Source organism: Zingiber officinale, chromosome 6B (assembly GCF_018446385.1).
Source record: "Zingiber officinale cultivar Zhangliang chromosome 6B, Zo_v1.1, whole genome shotgun sequence".
In the NCBI taxonomy this organism is placed as follows: Eukaryota; Viridiplantae; Streptophyta; class Magnoliopsida; order Zingiberales; family Zingiberaceae; genus Zingiber; species Zingiber officinale.
This window is the reverse complement of record NC_055996.1, coordinates 100,145,431-100,167,039: the sequence shown is the minus strand read 5'-3', so window position 1 is coordinate 100,167,039 and position 21,609 is coordinate 100,145,431. Positions and strand designations below refer to the sequence as shown.

The following is a 21,609-nucleotide window of genomic DNA, read 5'->3' as shown; positions in this document are numbered from 1 at the left end:
TTAGTCTTAATCGACTAAGTCACCAAAAGTAATTGAAGTCGATAATGATTCAATGAAGAACTCAATACTTGTACGCACGATTATTATCTCATAGTTTTTTATTATGTGATTGATTATCCCTCTAACTCTTTTATTTGAAATCTATAATGGTGAATCTGATTGATTGTATCTCAAATATTTTAATTTGTATGTCCATTTCAATTAGTGTTTTAGTTTTTTTTTTTTTTTGCTACATAAACACATAAGAGATGTTTGTTCTTAGAAACAAATGAACCCTCAACAAAAATCAGTTTAGCTTGTCAAATTGGGAACTAAATGAGTTTAGAAGATTTTTAGGGAATAGAATCAGATCCAATGTTGTACACAATTACACTGAAACCACTGAATTATAGAATGACAAAGTGAATCTGGATTATAGAAACTATATCGGCATGATAGATAACTAAATAAACTATATCCACTGAAACAACCACAACACCAATGTCCAAAGTTGTGTAGCTGTCTCAGCATTTTATTTCATTCCTCAAAGAATACACTCTTGAATTCTGGACACATGGCATCCCTTTTCCTATCTAAAACAGAATGAAACATCTTATGGAAACAAAGAAAAGAAAGTGAAAAAAAAAGGATCAATCTGTAGAACAAACAAACAACTGATGAGGATACGAGAGACACCTGAGAAATAATTTGAATGTGCGAGGTTGTACCTTTCAGACTACAACTATCTTGTGAAAATTGGAAGCAGATGATAGTGTTCAAAACAAATCAACTGACATCTTAAGTTTGTTTTGCTTCCACTTTGGAAGGTCATAAAAAGCACTCTTTCTCATGCCGAATTTCTCTTTAAAATCAGCTGAGGATAAGTAAGCCTGCGAGGAGAATAGCAAGCAAATTTGAGAGATGAAGGTGGCTCGGCATTTGCGCATGGTATAATGATATGTGTATACCTCTCTCTTGGTTATATCTATGTCAGTAACAGGATCAGTTGACGTCGTGGTTAAGCGTTCATAAGGATGGTTGGGTAACCCACTGTCATCATCTTCACCTTCAACTTCACCCTCATTGATATCTTCTTTAATGGTGAGGTCATCAGTTCTCACACCTTCTTTAGAGTTGCTTTCTAGACTTCCATCATTAGCAATACTTCTTACTCCTGAACGTTCGCAAGGTCATACTTGTGTTTTTGGCACAATGAAGATTTATGGTCTTTTAGCTACATACCTTTGGACAACTTCGATTCAACAGTTCCCTTTGTAGACTCAAAAGATGCAGTTAAAGCAGCAATAGCTGCTGACCTTGGTACTACTGATTTTGCAGACTCTGCCAGTGCAGACTTAGGATAAAGCTTTGTAACGGCTGGAGGTGGTGTAGAAAGATTCCTGGCACTTGAATTCTCAAAGTTTTTAGCTAATGCAGTAAATGCTGGAGATCTTCCCCTTGCACGAGCATTGTCAGGGCTGATAGACATGCTTCTGGAACGATTAGATTTATCAGTAACACTTACTCTCCCACCACCATAAGATGGCACACGTGGCTTTGGCTTCTGAAATGTTAACAAATGAACTTAGATATCGGCTCACGATAAGCTACAGTCGATCAAAGATTGAACTTGTATCTTACATCAAAAGCTCGAACCGTTCCAGTTTTGACTACCGCAAGCTTTCTCTGGTATGAATTTCCATGCATCTGGTATGAATGTCAAATGGTATTAAATATGAAAAGTTTACATAATTTAATAAAAAGAATAGAGAAAAAGTGAATGCATCCTAAAATGCGTACTTGTGTTTTTGCAGAGTCCCACTTGAAGAAACGAGTGAAGAACGGCGGCTCATTTCCTTCTGTCACTATGAATATTGGTGTTTCTCGTGATTGCTTTTTAATTAAAAAATCCCGTTCAAGAAATTCCTGCAATAAGTACACACACGCAAAAAAAAAAACAATCATGAATTGATACACTTTTGTGCCATAACAAGAAGGAACATGATTGTATGCTTCTGATGAGCATCTATGCACCTATACCTCCCCAATTTCTAAGGCTCGTGATCTTATCTTGGAGTCCACATGTTTTCCAACCCAAACAAAGATGTTTGAGTGACAATCGAGGATATAAACATCTTCAGTCAATAAATCATCTTGGTTAAAATTAAATATCTCTGTAACCTGAAATCATGTTTTTTTTGTCAGTAACAAGGCACATTCTACAGATGAAGAAAAGATTGTCAGTTGTAGCATACCTTAGAAGGGTCTTCGTTATGAACATGTCAACAACAGAAATAAAAGAAAATACTTTAGATTTATAGTATAAGAGAGAAAAAGATGCCATTAGTTAGTGATTAAGATTAGATTAATTTGACATGATACCTTTGGATAAATTACAATAGAATAGGTGAGGATCACTTTCTGGTTCCTTTGTAATCTTTTGACTGGGATGGTCAGCTTTACCTCCAATTAAGCTCCAAAAATGTTCAGTTTCTGAGCCCTCCTTTAGAGGTTTGTACTGAAGATTTGGCTGTTCAACATTATATCTAATTAGACACTACCGAAGCAAATAAGTTGGTGAGTTGTTGGAAAGTTAGAATGCATGATACTAATTATGTGAGATTGCTTTCACAAAAGATGGATTTACATCTTTTCTTTACCAAAAGCTTTAACACTTAAATGAAGTGTGCACGGATGGTTAACATACTTTTATTTGATCTAGCAATCTCTCAACAAGCTCATGGTCCTCCAAGGTAGTAAGATTTCCAATCCATGTAAAAATTATTGCGTCACTATGTAAAATGTAAGAGTATGAAGAGTTCAAGGAAGAAGCCACCTGTTTAGAGATAAAACAAATACTCAGCATAATTCTATAGTGGTTTGATTGAGTAAATATCTTTCAAAGACACTTCATATTCTTATTACATGAATTTAAGACAAGATACCAATAAATTCACACTAAACATTATAAGATAAAGTTCTCAAGTTTGAAGCTAGAGGTTTTTAGTTTTTGTTCATGAAAGAACTTTGAGTATGAGAAAGTCACCGGTTCCACTTGTATCGCTTGCATGTTATCTGGTCCAGAACCTTGAACTCGTAGAAGTGCAAGCCCATCTTCTGAATATGTCTCATCAGGAATGTTGTTTTCTGCTATAAAGTTCTTATATCCTGTACTCAGACCTCCCTGATATTGCAAATGAAAGTGTTTAGGAGTTTGCAGGAATTACAATAACATCCAAATTTCATCACTGAAGATATACCTTGAAAACAATAAAGCTCTGAAGGATTAAAAAGAATTGAATGGGTTCCATTCCTTCATGAATGCGAGCCTGAAAATGCAAATTTAGAAGCATCTGAACAGGTCGACAAGAATAAGAACAAGCAGAATATCTTAGATAGGCAAAAACGGGCACAATGTTTTCAAACTTTCAGCAGCAGATATGGACTTTCAATGTTGATAATTTCTTGAGTACCAGAACAGCCTGTGACTTCAGGGCTTCAACCATCTTCTTGGAGAGGGATATAGCAATTGCTCGATCATCCTGTATTTGTTTAATTTTAGAATTTATCCACCTTTAACTTGCCTTGTATCAAAAAAGAAACTATAGTATGTCCAGCATCCTTTTCAAAGAAATTGTGTCAATCACTTTTTGAGATGGCCAACTCAGAGAGAGAACAACAACACTAATTTTTTTTAGGTCAAACAAACATTTTCAAAGAATAAATGCACTTTTAGTAAATCATAAAGCAAACAAGAGTATCTAAGTTGAAGATAAGGGACCATTTAGATATCATGGATTGAGAAGAATAAAACCATTGCATTAATCAGTTCTATTGTTTTTCTGTCATTATGTTTAGTAAAAGAACTAAAAAAAATCTTAGATGGCAAAATTAATGAAAAAGGTGATACTATAAAGTATTGAAAGCCTTCATATTGAGGACCCAAAGGTTTTTAATTTAATTATGATTTTAATACCTTTCCAATCAAGAACAATTATATTTTTCGATACCACTATCTAATATAAGGAATAATAATTTCTGACAAACAATGATTCAATTTTTTTTTTCCATTTCAAATTCTCAGATGAAAGGCAGTGATAATCTTCTTAAAGATACAGTGAAAGAAGAGTAAAAATAAGCCAAGCATTAAGGAAAGCAGCGATGCACTTTGGAATCATCAATTACTATGAGTCAATACACTTTAAATTGGAAAACCAAATTAATGTTAGATCCATATAGTCAATACAAATAATCAAACCTTGTTGCTATTGGAAAAGACCTGCTTACATTGTCATGACATGGAAATTTAAAACTCATAACTAAAAACCTATGTTTTTGTTTGCATTGTTTTAGGTGGTCATACTTGCAAAACCATGCCATGTCTTTGTTTGTATTTCTTACGCTCCAAGAGATCATTCTTCTTATGATGGTTTTATATTTTTTTTTGTCAAAATAGACAAGACAAAAGAACATAGTGAATTTACCTCAACACTCAGCTTCCCAAACCAAGTGCCAATAAGTCGCTCCTCTTTGTCATCACCAGCGTATGCATATTGGAAAATATAGCAATCTCCACTGTAAAATTTTGACTGATTGGTAGATGAAAGAAGCTCTTTCTCTTCCCCATTTATATGCCAAACCTGCTCAATGGAATGGAGAAACAAGTCTACTTCTTTCCCTCCAAGTCAAAACTTTCGAGAAAGTAAAGCTTCTGAGAACATGGAAGCTAAAAACAATACCTTTAAATCACCTGTACAATCAATAAAGGGTTCAGGGTCTTCCTTGACAGCGTCAACCTTTGCAAGGCCTTCCACATTCAACCCCTGGCGCTTTAAAAGGGCTAAGACAGTAGAAGCAACCTCAAAATTACAATTTTGATATCAAGCAGAAGAGATGCAAAGACTTGTTTTCAACTTACCAGCTACCTTGCCTCTACCAGCTTCAGGTGCAGCCACACCAGTTGTCTCTGGCCATCTATCAAACTTTGATCGAAACATGACCGTCTCATATCCTTCAACAACACGCATTAAATGACATTTTGGTCTGTCAGACCCACCTATCAGTTCCTGTACAAGTAAAATGAGGAGTATATTGACTATAGAAATAAGAAATGGATAGTCATTTCAAGGCAAGTGTTGTTTGTTACTTCTGCAGCAGAACTTGCACTTTTCCTGTCCTCAAGAGATGTATTTTTGCCAATCCACACATGAACTTCAATGCCACAATCCAGCAAGTAACACTTGTTAGTATCTAACAAATCTCTGGTCAGTAAGTCAGCATCAACTGTTGCTGGCTGTCCTTTCTCAACACTGAAGAAGTCATAAATTATCAGAAACTACCTTAGATTAAATTACATATTAAGATACATTGCAGTTTATAGAACTTACCAAAGTAGTTTTGTAGAGGTCTCCACATCTTTTACTCCCTCAGAAGGCACCTTTCGTGGAAGAGGTGCAAAGCCACCAAAGAAGCCCCAGAATTCTCCAGCATCAGCATCAGCCATCAACTTACCATCCTCTATAAGTAACCTTGTGTCAGATTGGCATTCATGGAACAAAGATCTTCAGTCTAAGAACTTACCAATTGCCGCTACCTCGCACTTCCCATCATGATAGGTGTCTTTAATATACTGGACCACCTCAAGAGCTTTACCCCTCTGTTGAATGGATGAGTTGGATCCGTTGAATTGGAAAATCTTAGATTTTGTGTCCAGAATGAAAATGCCATCGTGATTGAGGGATGACCGAACAAAAGGAACCTATATATATAATGAAGGGAAATAAGAAAATCCTTAATGATGGTTATATATCCATGATTTGCAGATCATTCAGGTACCTCTGTTATGTGGACAACATGCTTCCCTTTGCAGAGATATAGGCGAGTCTCATTTGTGTTCGCGTTAACATCAGTGTGCTTAAATCCAGATGCCACCCCGCCTTGTAGTGGCATGATGCATGGTCTAAAATAAGAGAGGAACTTTTTCGTCTCATGACCCTGTACCTCACGATACTGAACAGCACGTCCTCCAAGAACAGCATCAAGTTCAACACTCTTGATGGCAGCAGTTCCAGCTTCATCCTGCCCTTAAAATAATATAAAACGTCATACTATTTCAGAAGGGGAAGGGGAACCATGAACTAGAAGACTTAACACCCTAACCTGAGAAGTATCTTTACCAAGCCAATAATGGATATCATGACGCAAAGCACCATTTTTTGTAGCAGTTGTCTGCAGAGAAAAGAAGTAGGAGACAGTAGATTTATGAATCAATAATATTTTAAGTACACCTGGAATAACTTGGGCCAAAAAAAAAACACTTGAAAAACAATCAAGATGATCAAGTTTTTTGTTCAATTGTCTTTTTTTCCCACTTTTTATTTATCGTTCTAAAATGCTGAGGGTCCTGGGTGGACATTTTCTGAACCATATTAAATACAACAACAACCAAGCCTCAAAAGTATAATCTATAACAGATTTTGACAAGTATTAAAATGTATTCTTACATTGTCTTAATGATGGTGCAAAATGTATTCTAGATGGGATCCTGAAAAGCTAAATAATAGTGGGGAAAAAAGTTTGCTCTTAATGATTAAACATTCATAAGCTCTAAAGATTTATACTCATAGACATTTCTTCAAGTTTGAATCATAATTTGTCACAATAAGTTCATACGGTCCATGACTTGCATTTAGGTAAAGCTCTATGGGATAGAACATCCTAAAGATTTACCATATAAATCATAATCATGTATAGTTTTAAAAGAGAAATAAAATTGCTTTGGCAACAGGAAAATAGGAAATTTTCACAAAAGTCTAAAAAATTATGATGTTTTGAGACAGTAGTACCTTTAAAATCACATACGAGTCACCCATAAAAAATTTCCCATGCGAAGATGTTGGAACAAGGACAGGGGCAAAGTTCTCAATGCGCCATATTTCCATCCCACTATGTTTTGTCAAGGAATATAATCTCATGGCAATATCAAATTATACATGTTAATAATACAAATATTGTTGATGAAGGATACTCTTTCTGTCCTGCCCCATGGAAAGCAGGATCCAAATCTTTTCTAGATATTGACATATTTCTCTGGTTTAACTGAAGCTCTGTCTATGGCTTCCAAGTGAATCAGCAGAAGCTGTACAAGTTAGATATTCAATGTATTACTATCACAACATACTAGAATCCAGTCAAAATAAGATATAGCAGTCAATTAATGATTAGATAATTGATCGAGCCAAGAATACGTGAAAAAGTGAGCTTGTAAGCAAAGGACAATGTTCTTTGGGCTCGTTGAACTAATACATTGAGGTAAAGTTTAAGTAACAAACACCAAAAAAAAAAAAAAAAAAAAATGCCTCAAAGAGCAAGAAAGAATTCAATGAATTCCTCTAAGTGAAATTTATATTTTCTGGCATTTTGATTTTACATCAGATTTACAGCTCCTAATTTAATTGAGAAAGTAATAAATCACAATACACGGCAGGATTGATGAAACTTAGCATTCAACCTCAGAAGAAATTCTAACATTTAAGGTCTAAATCCCAAATTGTTACCTCAAATCCCTAATCTGTATGCCGTGGGAACCCTCCTAATCTTATGCCTATATTATTCTCAATGAACGCGAACCCGGTGGCCTCTATCGTCCCTCAAAATTCAGAATCTCTCAGCATTCTTCAGTTTGTTCAAGAACAATAGATTGACTCTAAGATCAAAACACAATGCATAAATAACTTCAATCGATAGCTATTTTAAATGTACAGAACATTTGAAAAATTCCCTCAAATCATAAATTACAAACTTTAGCAGCTTCTAATATTACACCCCGCAAATGCTCGGGACCACGGAAACATTTTTTTTTTAAAAGAGAGAGAGAGAGAGAGAGAGATCTTTTACCTGAGAAAACACTACAACAAGTAACCTCGACCGATTCCCTGAGAGACGATATCGCAGCCTGGTTTGAATCCGAGGAGAAATGCAAAACTTGATCGAAGTTGTTTCTTTGTGGAATGTGGATCGAAGGCAAAGGCGGAGAGCTCCCCGTATGAGAAATAAAATAATCAGGAAGAACTAAGAAATAAAACAAAGGTCGACCTCCCATTCTTCTCGGAGAGAAGAAATCGGATCAAAGCCCAGCAAATAACATAGGAATAGGAAGTTTATATAGTGATGTTACAAACTACTATGAAGAATATTACATAAAAATATTTTATTTTATTTTATTTTTTTGCTATTGACTAAAACATTTGTTTTATCCAGCAATTATGTTTCGAAAATATAAAAAATAAATTAAATGAATATCATAATAATATAACATTAGGTAATTGAATTTTGATTGAATTATAAGTTTTTCCATCAAAGTGAACACATTTGATGAACTATAAAAGACGTTTGCATTGATTTATTTTTTAGATTATTTTTTCTATTGGAATTTTAGATCCACAAATAATAGCACATCGTAATTTATTTAATAATTATTTGATCATTAAGTTATTATATTTATATATCATCTAAGCCAAATATAATTTTTCATATTTTTGTAAAATTAATATTCGCCGTCAGGAATATTTAATTATGATTTTATTATTTGCTCAATATACACTGAGATAACATGCCTAGAACATTTTCATTACATAATTACAATGAGTAATTGGATAAAATAGATATTTTTAAAAATATATATATATATTGAAAGGAATTTTGATGATTTTCTTAATTTATTTATAATAAAGAAGGAAAAAAATTTGATAAGGGAAAAGAAAACATTTTTATTAAATGGGAATCAATCATTCTTTTTATCAGATTAGTATAATTCATTTAATCGCAAGCATTAATGAAGGCATATAAAGTAAATTGAATTGATTAAAAAATTATTTTACTCCCCATAGTCATTCATTGGAGTATATTTGTCTGTCACATCACGAACAATAAGCACCATATATAATTAAAGTTTTATATGCATCAGAATAATCACTAGGGATTTTTTATAATAACTAAATTTAAAATTAATAACGGATTCCATGAAATAGGGCTACAGAGGAGGAGCGAGGAGATGGTCATCGCCGAAGAGATAGAGCAGGCGCTCGACGGCCCAGCTGGGCTCTGCCGGTGGCGGAGGTGGCGGTCGCCGTGCTGGGAGGAGGGCCGCGCGGCAGAGCGGGCAGCTGAGATGCTCGTCGTGGTCGAGCCACCGGTCCAAGCAGCCCTTGTGGAACACGTGGCGGCAGTTCCTCAGCTCCCACACCGCGTCCCCAGCCGCCACCTCGCTCAGGCACACCGCGCACGTGACGCCCGCGCCGCCGGACCTTTCGTCTTCCTCCTCGCCCGCCAGGTCCTCGTAGGTCGTGACGCGCAGGCTGGCCCTCACCGCCGCGGCGAGGCGTCGCGCTCTGGCTGCGGCGTCTTCTGAGGGGGAGGGGGAGGGGGATGCAGAAGGCCACCGGGCGTAGCTGGGGAGGAACAGCCACCTGAGGAGGAGAGGGAGGAGAAGGGCGACCTCCTTGAGAAGGCAGAGCAGCACGAGCTTGGAGTAACAGTCTTCAAGGGAGATGCTCATGGAATTGTGTGTTGTTGTGAGAGAGCAGGCTGCAGCTGTGACGGAGAGAGAGGCCAAAGAAGAAAGCCAGGCAGAAGGAAACTTTATAGTGGGAATTGGATGACCTCATCAAAAATTCTACTTTTTCAAAGGAGAGAAGAACAGAAGGGATTCCTTTCGGACCGTGTGGTGGCGATGAGAGCCAGCCAAATTGTGGTGCGACGGCAAAAGAAAGGAGTACAATTCGATGCCACGACTGTATAATCATATAATCAAGCAAGAGAATTTGATGCCGCCACTGTATAATCATTATAATCAAGCAAGCAAGAGAGTACTACACTACAATTCTCTATATTTATATATTCTAATAGATATCCCATGTACGAGAAGACTACACTAGAATATGCAAGTCCCAAATACTCCTCGTAATTCATCCTTATATTATATATATATAGAAAAAAAAAGTAAATCACATAATCAGTGGAATAAATATATCACCCTCTAATTAGTTAAGGAACTATAAGTATTTTAATGGAAAAGAGAGTTTCAATTCTTGGCATCACCGGTTAAAAGGGGGTAAGCCATATTAATTTTTTAAAATATAAAATTTATCTTAAATTTTATATTTTACTTAAAAGAATCTTTATAATGAAAAATAAATATTAAGTAGGGAAAAAATAATAAAAATAAACATAGAATAAATTATAAAAAAGTTGAGGTATTATATTGTAAAAAAATGAATACCTAAATTTGATAAGATAATTCATCTATCCTAAATTTTAAATTTTAGAAACAGAAATCTAACATGGATAATGTAATTCAGTCAAGGCAGTCCTCTAGGAACGAGGAGAGCATGCTCTTCCATAAAGTGAATAACCAAAACGTGAAAGCAGAGGCAGTCATCAAGAAAAGAAGAGAGCGCGTTCTTTCATAAATTGCATTGTTCACTTACCAAATAAAGAGCACGTTCAGACAAATTCTAACAGAAGTCAAAAGCAAGAAAGAAGAATGAGATGTGCATATTTGTAACCAGAAAAAAAAAAACAAGCTCAAAAGATAAAGAGAGAAAAGAAGTAAGCTATTGCACCATCCTCCGGATTGCTAACCTAGTTGTGATAGTAGCAATTGAAAGTGCATTAGAAAGGGATAGGCTAGATAGCAAGGCAGAAAGTTAACAGGTGAAATCCAACAGTGAGCAATATCTGTGTTGGGCCTTACAATTGAAACGAATCATCATCATAACCAAGCTGGTCCATTGTTCTACCCTATCCCTTATCCTACCGACCTCAGTTATTCCATGGGATGGCAGGTGGACCAACTACTTTGACCACCTAAATGCTTTCAAGATGTAGGAAAGAAGAACAATATACATGAGAAATGTGTGCCAAATATCGAAGTTAGTTCTATATCCTCAGAATATGCAAGAACCTTAACAGAAGTGTTTGTGTTTCAACAGTATGAACTCTCTCGAGACATTGAGCATGCGAATTATGAAGAATTCCATGAGAGCAACCATGGCCAGGGAGACAGGAGATACAACACCTGCTGGAATTATCTTGCCGGACCTCCTGAAACGAGAAATCCATGACTACCAGGAGAGCTGCAAATAAACCCAGATGTTGAGGAGAGCTAAAAAGAAAGCATTAGTCTAGTAGAGACGTCAAGAAGGAATATTAACCAAAGAAGCAAAAGCTGGCCTTTCACCAAAGAAGGAACAGCTGATAAACCCAGAATAACTTGCAAAGTCTGACTTGCCGACCAGCTAAATATCAAATCACTCTTGAATTTTCACTTACAGTAATTATCAGCCAGGCAGCAAGAAATTGTCCCAACTTTAAAACATTCTCCCATCATTAATCAGCCTTCAAGATCTAGATTAAACTAGTCTTTGTTGTTAAATAATACGACATCAAATATCAGAGTATCCAGAACAATATCACAACTGTTTCCTAATAATAAGGTTTTTCCACAAACTAGCATGAAACAACACGTTCATGTCCCTTTAATTCTGTTAAATGGAGTTTTATATGATTTCCTTGTATCCCTCACCTCTCTAATTCTAATCGGTTCAACTTGTATGATTAAATAATCTATTGGTCATCCAGAACATGCCCAATTGTTCATACCATGAATCTTGTTCAAGCTATTAGATCAAATACCAAACTAAAGCATCAGGCTGAAGACATTCAGAACATAAAAATAGGGGAACTTAAAGAACAGTGACTCCTATTTCAGAAATTCAGATATCATTTATTTGTGACACCCAAGAAATGTTGCGAGTATTCTGCAAACAAATCGAAGTAACATCAACCTTAAGTTTAGCATGGAAAACTTTTGATCGGGTTAAGTAGACATTACGGTCCTGTCTGAAAGGATCTCTTACTTCCAAAGGCAAGTAATTATCCTACAATAGTAGAAAACACAAGAGGAGAAAACTAAGTAATCTCAAGACAAAAGCAAGCTGGATAAGTGAAGTATCAGATAACATAAAGAAGTAGCACCAGGGTTGCAATATCATCAACGCAACCATTGGTGTCGACTTATCACACCTCAGTACGTAGCTCATCGGTTGTCCCAAAGCCAACCACATATCCCTCAAAAGGTCCACCATAGTCCATCTAAGGAGCCTCCTTCATCCATGGATTGACGCAGTAAATCAGCTTCGACTTTGTAAAAACAACCTCTCCGCCTTTCCCTTACAACACCTCCTTCGAATCAGAAATTTAAAAAAAAAAAAAAACTTTTTCCAATCTGGAGTGCATTCCCACTATCGAACTGCATTTCGATCCCGCACAAACGAAAAAATAATAATAAATACAAGAATCAGATGAAGGCGTAAAGAAGTTCACCCCTAGTACAGCAAAGAATACCAGCGCATGGCCCGTTGGTCGGGATCAAACCCAAAAAGCAAGGAAACCTAGCATCAAACTCAAGCTCTCCTAAATACCATCAATTCTCCTTACTTCGGGCACCGGCTTCCTTGGTCGGGATGCATCGTAGGGCTCAGTACTCGAAAAACATGGATATGCGAGAGAACTGGGATCCGACTCCGCGGAACGCTAGTCGGAAATGGCCGCGCTTCCTCCTCTGACACCGGGAAGGCTACGGCGAGAGTTCCGAACTTCCATTGTCGCGGATTCGATGTCATTGCGAAAAAAAAAATCCCAAAAATTCATTTTTATTTATCTGTTGCATTGAAATTTCAAACGGAGTTAAAGGGCGGCCGTACACGTAAGCAGTAAATCATCCACCGTCCCTCAAGGAACGGTCAAGATTGCAATCCACAAATCGGGCGAGTCGATGAATAAGACGGCCCATCGGGGCTCCTCGTCCCTTTGTCTCGGACCTCCTCGAGGAGGGAAAACGGAAGACGGAAACGGAGCCGAGAACACGACAAAAGCGCGGTCGATTCAATCACAGGCGCGACCTCAATCCCTGATCGCGCTATCCAATCCTCGACGCCCTCCACCAATCCCATCCTCTCAGATCGACCGCCGCTCCGTCAAACCCTAATCGCGGTGGATCCTCCTGATTCCAGACGCCGGGTTCTTCGCCGGGGCTTGTGGAGATGGTGGAGAAATTGACGCGTGGTTACCGGATTCGAGCGCTTTTGAATGCTTCCTTCTCCGTGATCCTGTTGCTCTTCCTCTTCAACCGGCACGACGTCTTCCGCAATCAGTTCCCCCAACAGGATTTGGACTACTTTTCCTCTCCGACGAGTATCCATCCTCGCCGGCTGATTGAAAAGGTTTCGTCTTTTAATTCTACGATTTCAGAAGTTGGAAACATCCAGAGTCTCTGCTCCGGCTTAGCCCGGTCGGAGGGCTTCGTTGCCAAGTGCAAGTACGTGAGGACGCACATAAAATGTGATACCGACGGGTTCTTCGATTACCTTGCTTTTTTCTACTGCACCTGTCAAAATTTTCCGGCTTTAGGATACGCCGTGCTTGGCCTGTGGATGGTGGCGTTGTTTTATTTGCTTGGCAACACCGCAGCGGATTACTTCTGTTCTAGCCTGGCAAATGTGTCGAGTCTGTTGAGGCTCTCTCCAACAGTTTCTGGCGTTACTCTTCTTCCGCTTGGTAATGGTGCGCCCGATGTCTTTGCTAGCATTGCAGCGTTTATGGGTTCCAGCGGATCTAGCGGAGTTGGCCTCAACAGTGTGCTTGGGGGAGCTACTTTCGTCACTTGCATTGTCGTTGGCACAGTTACATTTTGTGTTGCTGACAAGAATGTTCAGATTGATCGCAAGTGCTTCATAAGGGATGTTACCTTCTTTTTGTTCGCTCTTGCTGCATTATCCATAATCTTGATCATCGGAAAGATAAGTGTTTTCGGAGCAGTGATGTTCATCTTGATCTATGTGTTGTATGCCTTCATCGTGGCAGCAAATGAGCTTCTCAGGGAGCAGGCCCATAGGTTGAAGTTGGACTCCTTGACGCCATTGCTTCCACCTGGAGGCAGCATATTTTCCTATGCAAGCGACGAAGACTTACCTATGTGTAGCCATTTTCTTGACGATGATGCAGGCGCTGATGCACCGCACTTGAATAATCTGCCCCAGTGGTTCTGGGCTTCCCATGTAGCCATCTATTCAAATCAAGGTTTTGGTCATTCACATGAAAAGCCAAGACCTCCTTGGGGTTGGAAGGAGGAGGACGAGGAGACTGGTACAACATTATTTGTTAAACTTTTGAATGTTCTGGAGATTCCTCTATCGGTTCCAAGAAGGTTGACTATACCAGTTGTTGAGGAAGATAGATGGTCAAAGGTATATGCCGTTGCTAGTGCTACCTTAGCACCAATTCTTCTGGCATTTCTATGGAATAGTCGACATAATGAAGACTCTGTGTTTAGTGCCATTGTGTTCCTTGTAGGTGCACTTGTTGGTGGGGTTCTAGGAGTTTTAGCTCTAATGTTTACTAGTCACGAACACCCACCTCGGAAGTACCTGCTCCTTTGGGTTTCAGGAGGGTTTGTCATGAGCATTGTCTGGTTTTATATGATTGCCGGCGAGTTGCTCTCACTTCTAGTTTCCTTGGGTTTGATATTGCAGATCAATCCATCCATACTGGGTTTAACTGTGTTGGCATGGGGTAACTCCATGGGTGATTTGATGTCAAATGTTGCTTTGGCACTGAATGGTGGCGATGCAGTTCAAGTTGCCATGTCAGGATGTTATGCTGGACCAATGTTTAATACACTTGCAGGTTTAGGAATCTCTATGTTGCTTGGTGCATGTTCAGCCAGACCAGCTTCATTTATGCTTCCTCAAGACAGTTCTTGTATCTACACCATGGCTTTTCTTATGTCTGGACTCATATGGGCTCTATTTGTTTTGCCAAGACACGATATGCGCCCCAACAAGCTATTAGGATTTGGCCTCATTGTCATTTATCTTATCTTCATCTCTATCCGGGTGAGTGATGCCATTGGACTAATGAAGTTGCTGCTTGGTGTAAGTTGATCAGTTAACCAGAATTAGTGCAACTGTATTCTTCTGAGATCTGATTGGAGTGGATTTTTCTGCCAATTTGTGTCGGCAACATTCTATGCATGTTAAATTATTCTTTACCGTACCCAAGTTGTTGTAGAAGTGTGGATGATGATATTACTACTTGTGACCATATACAAATGATAACCGATGTTTATAGATCTCATGGTCTTTTAAATACTAACAGCCCTTACAACCTGTTAGGACAATTGTTAACATTTTGGTGAACCCTATGCTTAAAATCTAAGAATCATGTTTAAATTTTCTCCGAACCAGTACTTGTTTGTTTCTTGATTGCCAGTTATGTTCTTACTAAGCTACCTTTAATGCTCTTCATTGTAGTCTGAGAACGAAAAGTTTTGTAAATCATGTCCTGGGTTCCTTCCATAATTTCACGTCGGATCAGGATGAGAATCTGACTTAAATTGATTACGATCTCCTTTGGATTTACCTTTCCATCTAGGTTGTACTTTTGGGTCAAGACAGACAGCCAGAGGCTGCCGGCGATGGGTTGGCCGTTCCTTGCTCGGCATCATACAGTCCGTCCACTATCTGCAGCTTCCAACCATCTGTCTCGACTCAAAATTATAATTTAGGTGAAAAGGTGAATCTAAAGAAAATCACAACCAATTTTAGTCAAATTCTGGTCTTGATCCGACGTGCAAATTACGAAAGAGATCAGGAATTATGGACCAGAGGATCTGAACTCGTATTTTGTGGCTGTGATATGTAAAGGGCGTACCGCCAACACCATATTACTTCTGTTATGGTATTTTCAAAGTATGTTTCCTTCTTAAAGGCTCACAATTGTTCGCCAGAGGTTGTCCAAGATAACCAAGTGGAATTAATGGTTTTGATGATACTCCAAGATTCTACCATTCTAGAATGAATGTCATTGTAGTGGCCCTTGACATTTTCTATCCATGTCTATATTAAGCTGAAAATTTTACTATGTAATCATTGAAGTTGGAGGAGCAATATTTGAATTTAGTAGACTTATTGAGTTTATTTTTAACATCTTGTTTAAGGAAGTATTTTAATTTATAAAAGATAAGTTGTAGACTTTAAAATTTTGAACTCCAGAAGAGATTTGTTACCTGACGTTGGAGTTGGATGAGTGAGGGGGGGAGTTTTATTTACATGGATGGAACTTGGAAGGCAGGTACTGACACAACGTAGACATATTAAACGAGGAAGAGAAAATTTAATTTGCAACTATAAAATAATATTTATTTAAATATAAATAATAATATACTAGGGATATAATCTTGTTATTATTTATTTATCTTACTAGAAGTAACACCTATATATTTGAATCAAATTAGTATAAGTGCATTTGCCGTTTATTGGAGAAGCCTAATAACATTTGGTCTTGAATGTTAATTTCTTATTTATCAAAACAAGTAATTTACATACATATTCCCATTCAATTAGGTTACGTTGATGAGGAGGCCAGATTCCTGATTAAAAATAATAATAATAATTAAAGAATGGATCACTTATAATTTATAATTATGATCTAATTGTAATCATGATCCAACTATAATTAATTGTGATTCCTTTTTAAGTTCACTATCCTCTCAAATTATAATTTATATCGGGACGGATGACCAGAGACTGTTCGAAAGCCACCGAAGAAGGGCAAGTGACCAGACTACTCGGCACCGAGTGGGGACAACCTCTGACCATCTGTCCGGACCCAAACTATAATCTTGAGGGATGATAAATTCAGAAAGAGATTGCAACCAATTGTGATCAAATCACGACCAAAATTCAACCATAATTATAAGTGGTCCATCCTTTAATCCACTCTTTTATCTACTAGATCTAACCTTGTTGATGAGGGATAATCAACCTGGTTGATGAGGGATAATCAACCTTATGATATAATCAAGGCCAACAAAATATAACCCAATTATATTACCATAGAGCACGATATTTTTATTATTTTATAATAATATAAATTATATTTACTATTTATAATATATACTAAACAAATATTCTTATAATTCAAAATTACATGCATAATATAATATATTTTCATAAAAATAGTAATATATATTAATTACATTACATTTATTAATTACATTACAAACTTAGGGGGCATCTGATTCTTTCCTAGGAATAGGAATCGGAATGGGAATCATTGTATTGTGGAATGAGAATGAGTATGAGCATGAATATCACTCTTAAAAGCAATGTTTGGTTAGTTGTATATCTTCTATCGGAATAAATCAAAGTTTCCTTTTTTACCCTTAAAGGAAAATAAGAGAAAAAAATTAGATGTGAGAAAAAGACGAATGTGAGAGAAAAATATGATGAGAGAGAAAGTATTATGAGAGAGAAAGTGTGATAAGAAAGAATGAAGAGAGAAAAAGTGTGATGAGAGAAAATGAAAAAAAAGAGTGTGATTGGAGAGAGCATGATGAGAGAAAATATGATGTGAGAGAAAGTATAATAGGAGAGGATGAAGAGAGAGAAAATATAGTGAGAAAAAATGAGGAGAGAGAGTGTCATGAGAGAGATTGAGGAGAGAGAAAGTATGGTGAGAGAAAAAAAAAACAGTGAATATGATGGAAGAGATTGAGAAGAGAGAAAGTATGATGAGAGAGAAAGTGTATTGAGGAAAAAAGGAGTAAGTGTGATAAGAGAGATTGAGGAGAGAGAAAGTATGATGAAAGAAAAAGTGTGTTGAGGAAAAAAGGAGTAAGTGTGATAATAGAGATTGAGGAGAGAGAAAGTATGATGAAAGAAAAAGTGTGTTGAGGAAAAAAGGAGGAAGTGTGATAAAAGAGATTGAGGAGAGAGAAAATATAATGAGAGAGAAAGCGTGATGAGAAAAAAAAAAGTGTGATGAGAGAAATTGAGGAGAGAGAAAGTGTGATGAGAGAGAAAGTGTTATGAGGAAAAAAAGAAGGAAGAGAGTGCGATGGAAAAGATTGAGGAGAGAGAAAGTATGATGAAAGAGAAAGTGTAATGAAAAAAAAAAGAGTGTGATAGGAGAGAGTAAGGAGAGAGAAAGTGTATGATAAAATGATGAGAGAGAAACTATGATGAGAGAGAAAATATAATGAGAGAGAATAAGGAGAGATAAGTGATATGAAAAAATATATATATATATATTTTGATATTTGATATTAATGGAGAAAATTTTGATTTTAAGTCAAGGGTATTTTTGGAATAAGAGAATATTTTGATTAATGAAAATAGGGTAATGACTCATTGAAGGGGAGGTACATGAATGAGTTATTACCCAATTTCAAGGATTCATTCTCTTATTTGTATTCTTATTCCTATAATCCAAACATTAACAATGGAAATCAATGATTCTCATTCCCATTCTCATTCCCCACTCCTATTACCCTAAACCAAACGCCCCCTTACTTGATTATATTACTCCTAACCATTAGTTATGAAAATTAATTTGCAATTACCAGATTAAACACCTTAACAACACAATCCACACCCTTAACCATCTGTTGAAACAAAACAAATGCAGTGCACACAGAAAGACAACTTCATTGTTTCAAATCCAAAGCAAGTGAACTCTCAGATCCGTCACAGTCCGGAAGGGATTCCATGTCTGAAAGCATGGATTCAACAGCAAAACGAATTCCATAAAGCTCTTCTTTCGCCGGAAATTGGAGCTCGTTCTCCTGCTCAAATGGAGGAAACGAGGCTTTGCCTCCATGTTACAGCAATAGGACTCCTCACCTCGTGCGTTCCATCGCTCCATGAGATGAAGCCGAAGGCCTGACCACCAGAGGCTGCCGCATCAGCCAAAGACGCGATTTTGATCTCGTACGACAAGCTTTCGCCGGCGGCGTCGAACTCCATCTTGCTCGGCGTCACCGTCACGTCCACGCCCGGCGGGCTGGTGATCTTGGCCTCGTACACCGCTGCGGAAGCTCCGACGTTGCGGACCCTTCTTTTGTAGGTGATCACGTCGCTGCTCGACGAAAAGACGGCGACGAAAGCAGGGTAGTTGTGGTCGCCGGGAGTGGCCAATGCCGCGTCGGAGCAGTTGACGCTGATCTCGTACTTGGTGAAGACAGCGATCTGCTCCGGCGAGTAGTTAATCGCACAAAGGAAGGCGAGGTAGTCGTCAGTGGTGGCGTCGTAGACCAGGCCGGGGTTGAGGGCCCGGTTGGGATCCACGTGGCCGGCGCCACGAACGAACGGAGTGGACTCTGCGCCGGTGGCCAGATCCTTGATGGGCTCTCCGGCATTGTCAGAGTTGTAGGCCGTGGTCATCAGGGCGGATTTAATGGCGGCAGGGCTCCATTCAGGGTAAGCGCCGCGGAGCAAGGCAGCGATGCCGCTGACGTGGGGGCACGACATGGAGGTACCGGAGATGATGTTGAAGTCGACCCGCCGCGGATCGATGTCGAGGTCCGTCGGGCTGTTCTTCCCCGTCCACGCCGCAAGGATGTTGACGCCGGGAGCGATGACGTCCGGCTTGAGGATAAGCGGGGCACGGTAGTTGGGCCCCCTGCTCGAGAAAGCCGCCACCTTGGGGGCGGCCGGCGAGTCGCCAATGACGGTGCCGCGGAAGACGATGGTAGCTGTGGGCGAAGCTTGGGATTTGATGTAGTCCTTGATCTGTTCGCCAGAGGTGTGGGTTACCATGGTGGCCGGAACAAGGTGGGAATCCGCGACGAGTTCCTCCCCGCTTCCGGCATCATTGGACAGGATCATTCCGGTTCCGCCGGCCAGTTTCACGGCGCTACCCTTTTCGACACGCGCATTGCCTCCGCGCTCGCAGAGGACGATCTTGCCGGCGACCATGGTGGAGTTGAGCAAGCCCGGAATGCAAAGCCGAGATCCGAAATCTCCGGCATAGACCAAAGAAAGATAGGTCGAATCCAATGGATCTCCGGAGTAAAGCGAGACGCCGACAAAGGTGGATCCATCTCCAAGGATTACATCGGCCGGAAACTGCCGGTCGATGGTAGATGCGCCCACAGTAATGATCCATGGCGCGATGTTGGCGGCGGTGCGCGGTCCAGGACCGGAGTTCCCGGCGGAGCACGAGACCACCACTCCGTGACGCGCGGCGCCGAACGCCCCGATGGCAATCGAATCGCGGTAGAAGGCGGGGGAAAAGCCTCCAGAACCGACGGAGAGCGATATGACGTCGACTCCATCGGCGATCGCGGCGTCCATGGCGGCTAGAATGTCAGAGTCGTAGCACCCGGATTTCCAGCAGATCTTGTACGCCGCTATCCGGGCCTTGGTGGCCATCCCGCGTGCCTCGCCGCGGGCGTACTGGAAGAACCCAGCCTCGGCGACGGTTGATCCGGCGGCGGTGGAGGCAGTGTGGGTACCGTGGCCCTCGGTGTCGAGCGGCGACTTCGACTCGCTCGTCTCATTCATGGGGCCTCTCGCCGCCTCGTAGCCCTTGTAGAAGAACCGGGCGCCGATCAGCTTGCGGTTGCAGAAGGAGGCGTTGAAGCCATCTCCAGCGTCGCAGGAACCCCGCCAGGAGGAAGGGGGCGGGGGGAGGGAGTCATCGACGAAGCTGGCGCGGGAGGCGTAGATCCCTGTGTCGAGGACGCCGACGACGACGTCGGACGCGAAAGAGGAGAGGGGCCAGAGGCCGGAGGAGGTCGAGAGGCGTAGGAAGGCAGGGGAGCGGGTGGTGTGGAGCTGGCGGCGGCGGTCGGGGAGGACAGCGAGGACGAAGGGGAGACGGAGGAGGGCGGCGGCCTGGCCTGAGGTAAGGCGCGCGGAGAATCCGGAGGTGGCGCGTGAGTAGTCGTAGAGGAGGTGGGCGGCCGGCCGGTGAGGGAGAGATCGCAGCGTGGAAGCGTACCAGTGGAGGTGGGTGGGGGAGGAGGCCGGTTTGTGGAAGGGAGACACGTGGACGATATAAGTGGCCGATGCGTCGTCTGTCTCTCCCTGCGCCAGGCACAACAGCGGGAGGAGGAGGGTCACGGCGCCGAAGAAGGAGATCAAGGCAAGTTGTTTCCCCATCGCAGGGAAGAGAGCCGATCGGCGACCCAAGACAGAGAAGACGATTCAATCCCCCAATAGAAAGCCGTCTCGAATAAATTGCTTAATTCAGATGGCAATTTGGTAGTTTAATTCAGATGCAGGTTCGTTTTGTATATATGTCAGGACAACGTGCGAGATTTTGGGCAGTTTTGCTTCTATAATAAATAAATAAGGAAAATTTTAAAAGGAACAATCATTAATAATTGTCATATTGTTATGATATAATAATTTTAATTTGAATTAAAAACAACCATTTAACAATTGAGATAACGAAGAGCGCCGTTTTAAATGTTTTTTTCTTCTTTTCCAAAAAGGTAAGTAGACAGAAAATTCCACAAGCCTTTGGAGATGAATAAAATAGCCCTTTCATCCATTATGAGTGGATAAGATCGAACCGTACAAAATTTATTGTTCGACGTGGCATTCCAGCTACCAGACACGTTTCACGAGCTATCCGGACCAGTCTCCTTCGCCTCCACGTACCACCACTACCACAAGTATTTAATTATGGAACTAAATTAGAAGCAACGAAAGAGATCGTCGGCGTCGCGATTCATTCATCGATCGAGAAGATGAAGGCGAAGAGCTTCGCGTTGTTTGCTCG

At 40.0% G+C, this 21,609-nt stretch overlaps 4 protein-coding genes across 10 annotated transcripts; 1 reads left to right on the top strand and 3 right to left on the bottom strand.

Annotated features, from left to right (window-relative positions):
• Positions 1-472: 472 nt before the first annotated feature.
• LOC121990476 (villin-5-like) lies at positions 473-7,097 on the bottom strand. Its single transcript, XM_042544601.1, has 22 exons — positions 7,007-7,097; positions 6,825-6,924; positions 6,139-6,207; positions 5,815-6,057; positions 5,560-5,737; positions 5,367-5,496; positions 5,126-5,288; positions 4,898-5,045; positions 4,719-4,819; positions 4,464-4,619; positions 3,453-3,521; positions 3,240-3,308; positions 3,026-3,163; positions 2,687-2,815; positions 2,362-2,509; positions 2,235-2,245; positions 2,020-2,160; positions 1,780-1,905; positions 1,621-1,686; positions 1,222-1,543; positions 948-1,153; positions 473-869 (listed from the first exon to the last, which is right to left on the bottom strand). Exons 1-22 carry the CDS (start codon positions 7,060-7,062, stop codon positions 756-758), a joined length of 2,883 nt encoding a protein of 960 aa, XP_042400535.1. The 5' UTR covers positions 7,063-7,097; the 3' UTR covers positions 473-755.
• A 1,726-nt stretch (positions 7,098-8,823) lies between these two features.
• Positions 8,824-12,682, bottom strand: LOC121988478 (brassinosteroid-responsive RING protein 1-like). Of its 7 annotated transcripts, XM_042541923.1 has the most exons (3): positions 12,064-12,682; positions 11,826-11,918; positions 8,824-11,114 (listed from the first exon to the last, which is right to left on the bottom strand). In XM_042541923.1, exon 3 carries the CDS (start codon positions 9,533-9,535, stop codon positions 9,011-9,013), a length of 525 nt encoding a protein of 174 aa, XP_042397857.1. In that variant the 5' UTR covers positions 9,536-11,114; positions 11,826-11,918; positions 12,064-12,682; the 3' UTR covers positions 8,824-9,010. The 7 variants fall into 7 exon arrangements, with proteins under 7 accessions (XP_042397857.1, XP_042397856.1, XP_042397855.1 ...); XM_042541922.1 differs by having other exon boundaries at positions 11,826-12,682; XM_042541921.1 differs by having other exon boundaries at positions 8,824-11,918.
• A 169-nt stretch (positions 12,683-12,851) lies between these two features.
• Positions 12,852-15,167, top strand: LOC121988477 (cation/calcium exchanger 4-like). Its single transcript, XM_042541920.1, has one exon. It carries the CDS (start codon positions 13,083-13,085, stop codon positions 14,979-14,981), a length of 1,899 nt encoding a protein of 632 aa, XP_042397854.1. The 5' UTR covers positions 12,852-13,082; the 3' UTR covers positions 14,982-15,167.
• Positions 15,168-18,401: 3,234 nt separating this feature from the next.
• Positions 18,402-21,062, bottom strand: LOC121988476 (subtilisin-like protease SBT1.4). The gene has a single exon (XM_042541918.1). It carries the CDS (start codon positions 20,982-20,984, stop codon positions 18,669-18,671), a length of 2,316 nt encoding a protein of 771 aa, XP_042397852.1. The 5' UTR covers positions 20,985-21,062; the 3' UTR covers positions 18,402-18,668.
• Positions 21,063-21,609: the final 547 nt, after the last annotated feature.

What these genes read in the sequence shown, in the direction of transcription:
- LOC121990476 (XM_042544601.1), bottom strand. Translation starts at nt 7,062, where the DNA reads ATGTCAATATCTAGAAAAGATTTGGATCCTGCTTTCCATGGGGCAGGA. An exon ending in TTGGGAAGCTGAGTGTTGAG is followed by an intron (nt 3,522 to 4,463) that starts GTAAATTCACTA and finishes AAACAAATACAG; the next exon opens with GATGATCGAGCAATTGCTAT. An exon ending in GATTGCTAGATCAAATAAAA is followed by an intron (nt 2,510 to 2,686) that starts GTATGTTAACCA and finishes AATGTTGAACAG; the next exon opens with CCAAATCTTCAGTACAAACC.
- LOC121988478 (XM_042541922.1), bottom strand. Translation starts at nt 9,535, where the DNA reads ATGAGCATCTCCCTTGAAGACTGTTACTCCAAGCTCGTGCTGCTCTGC.
- LOC121988477 (XM_042541920.1), top strand. Translation starts at nt 13,083, where the DNA reads ATGGTGGAGAAATTGACGCGTGGTTACCGGATTCGAGCGCTTTTGAAT.
- LOC121988476 (XM_042541918.1), bottom strand. Translation starts at nt 20,984, where the DNA reads ATGGGGAAACAACTTGCCTTGATCTCCTTCTTCGGCGCCGTGACCCTC.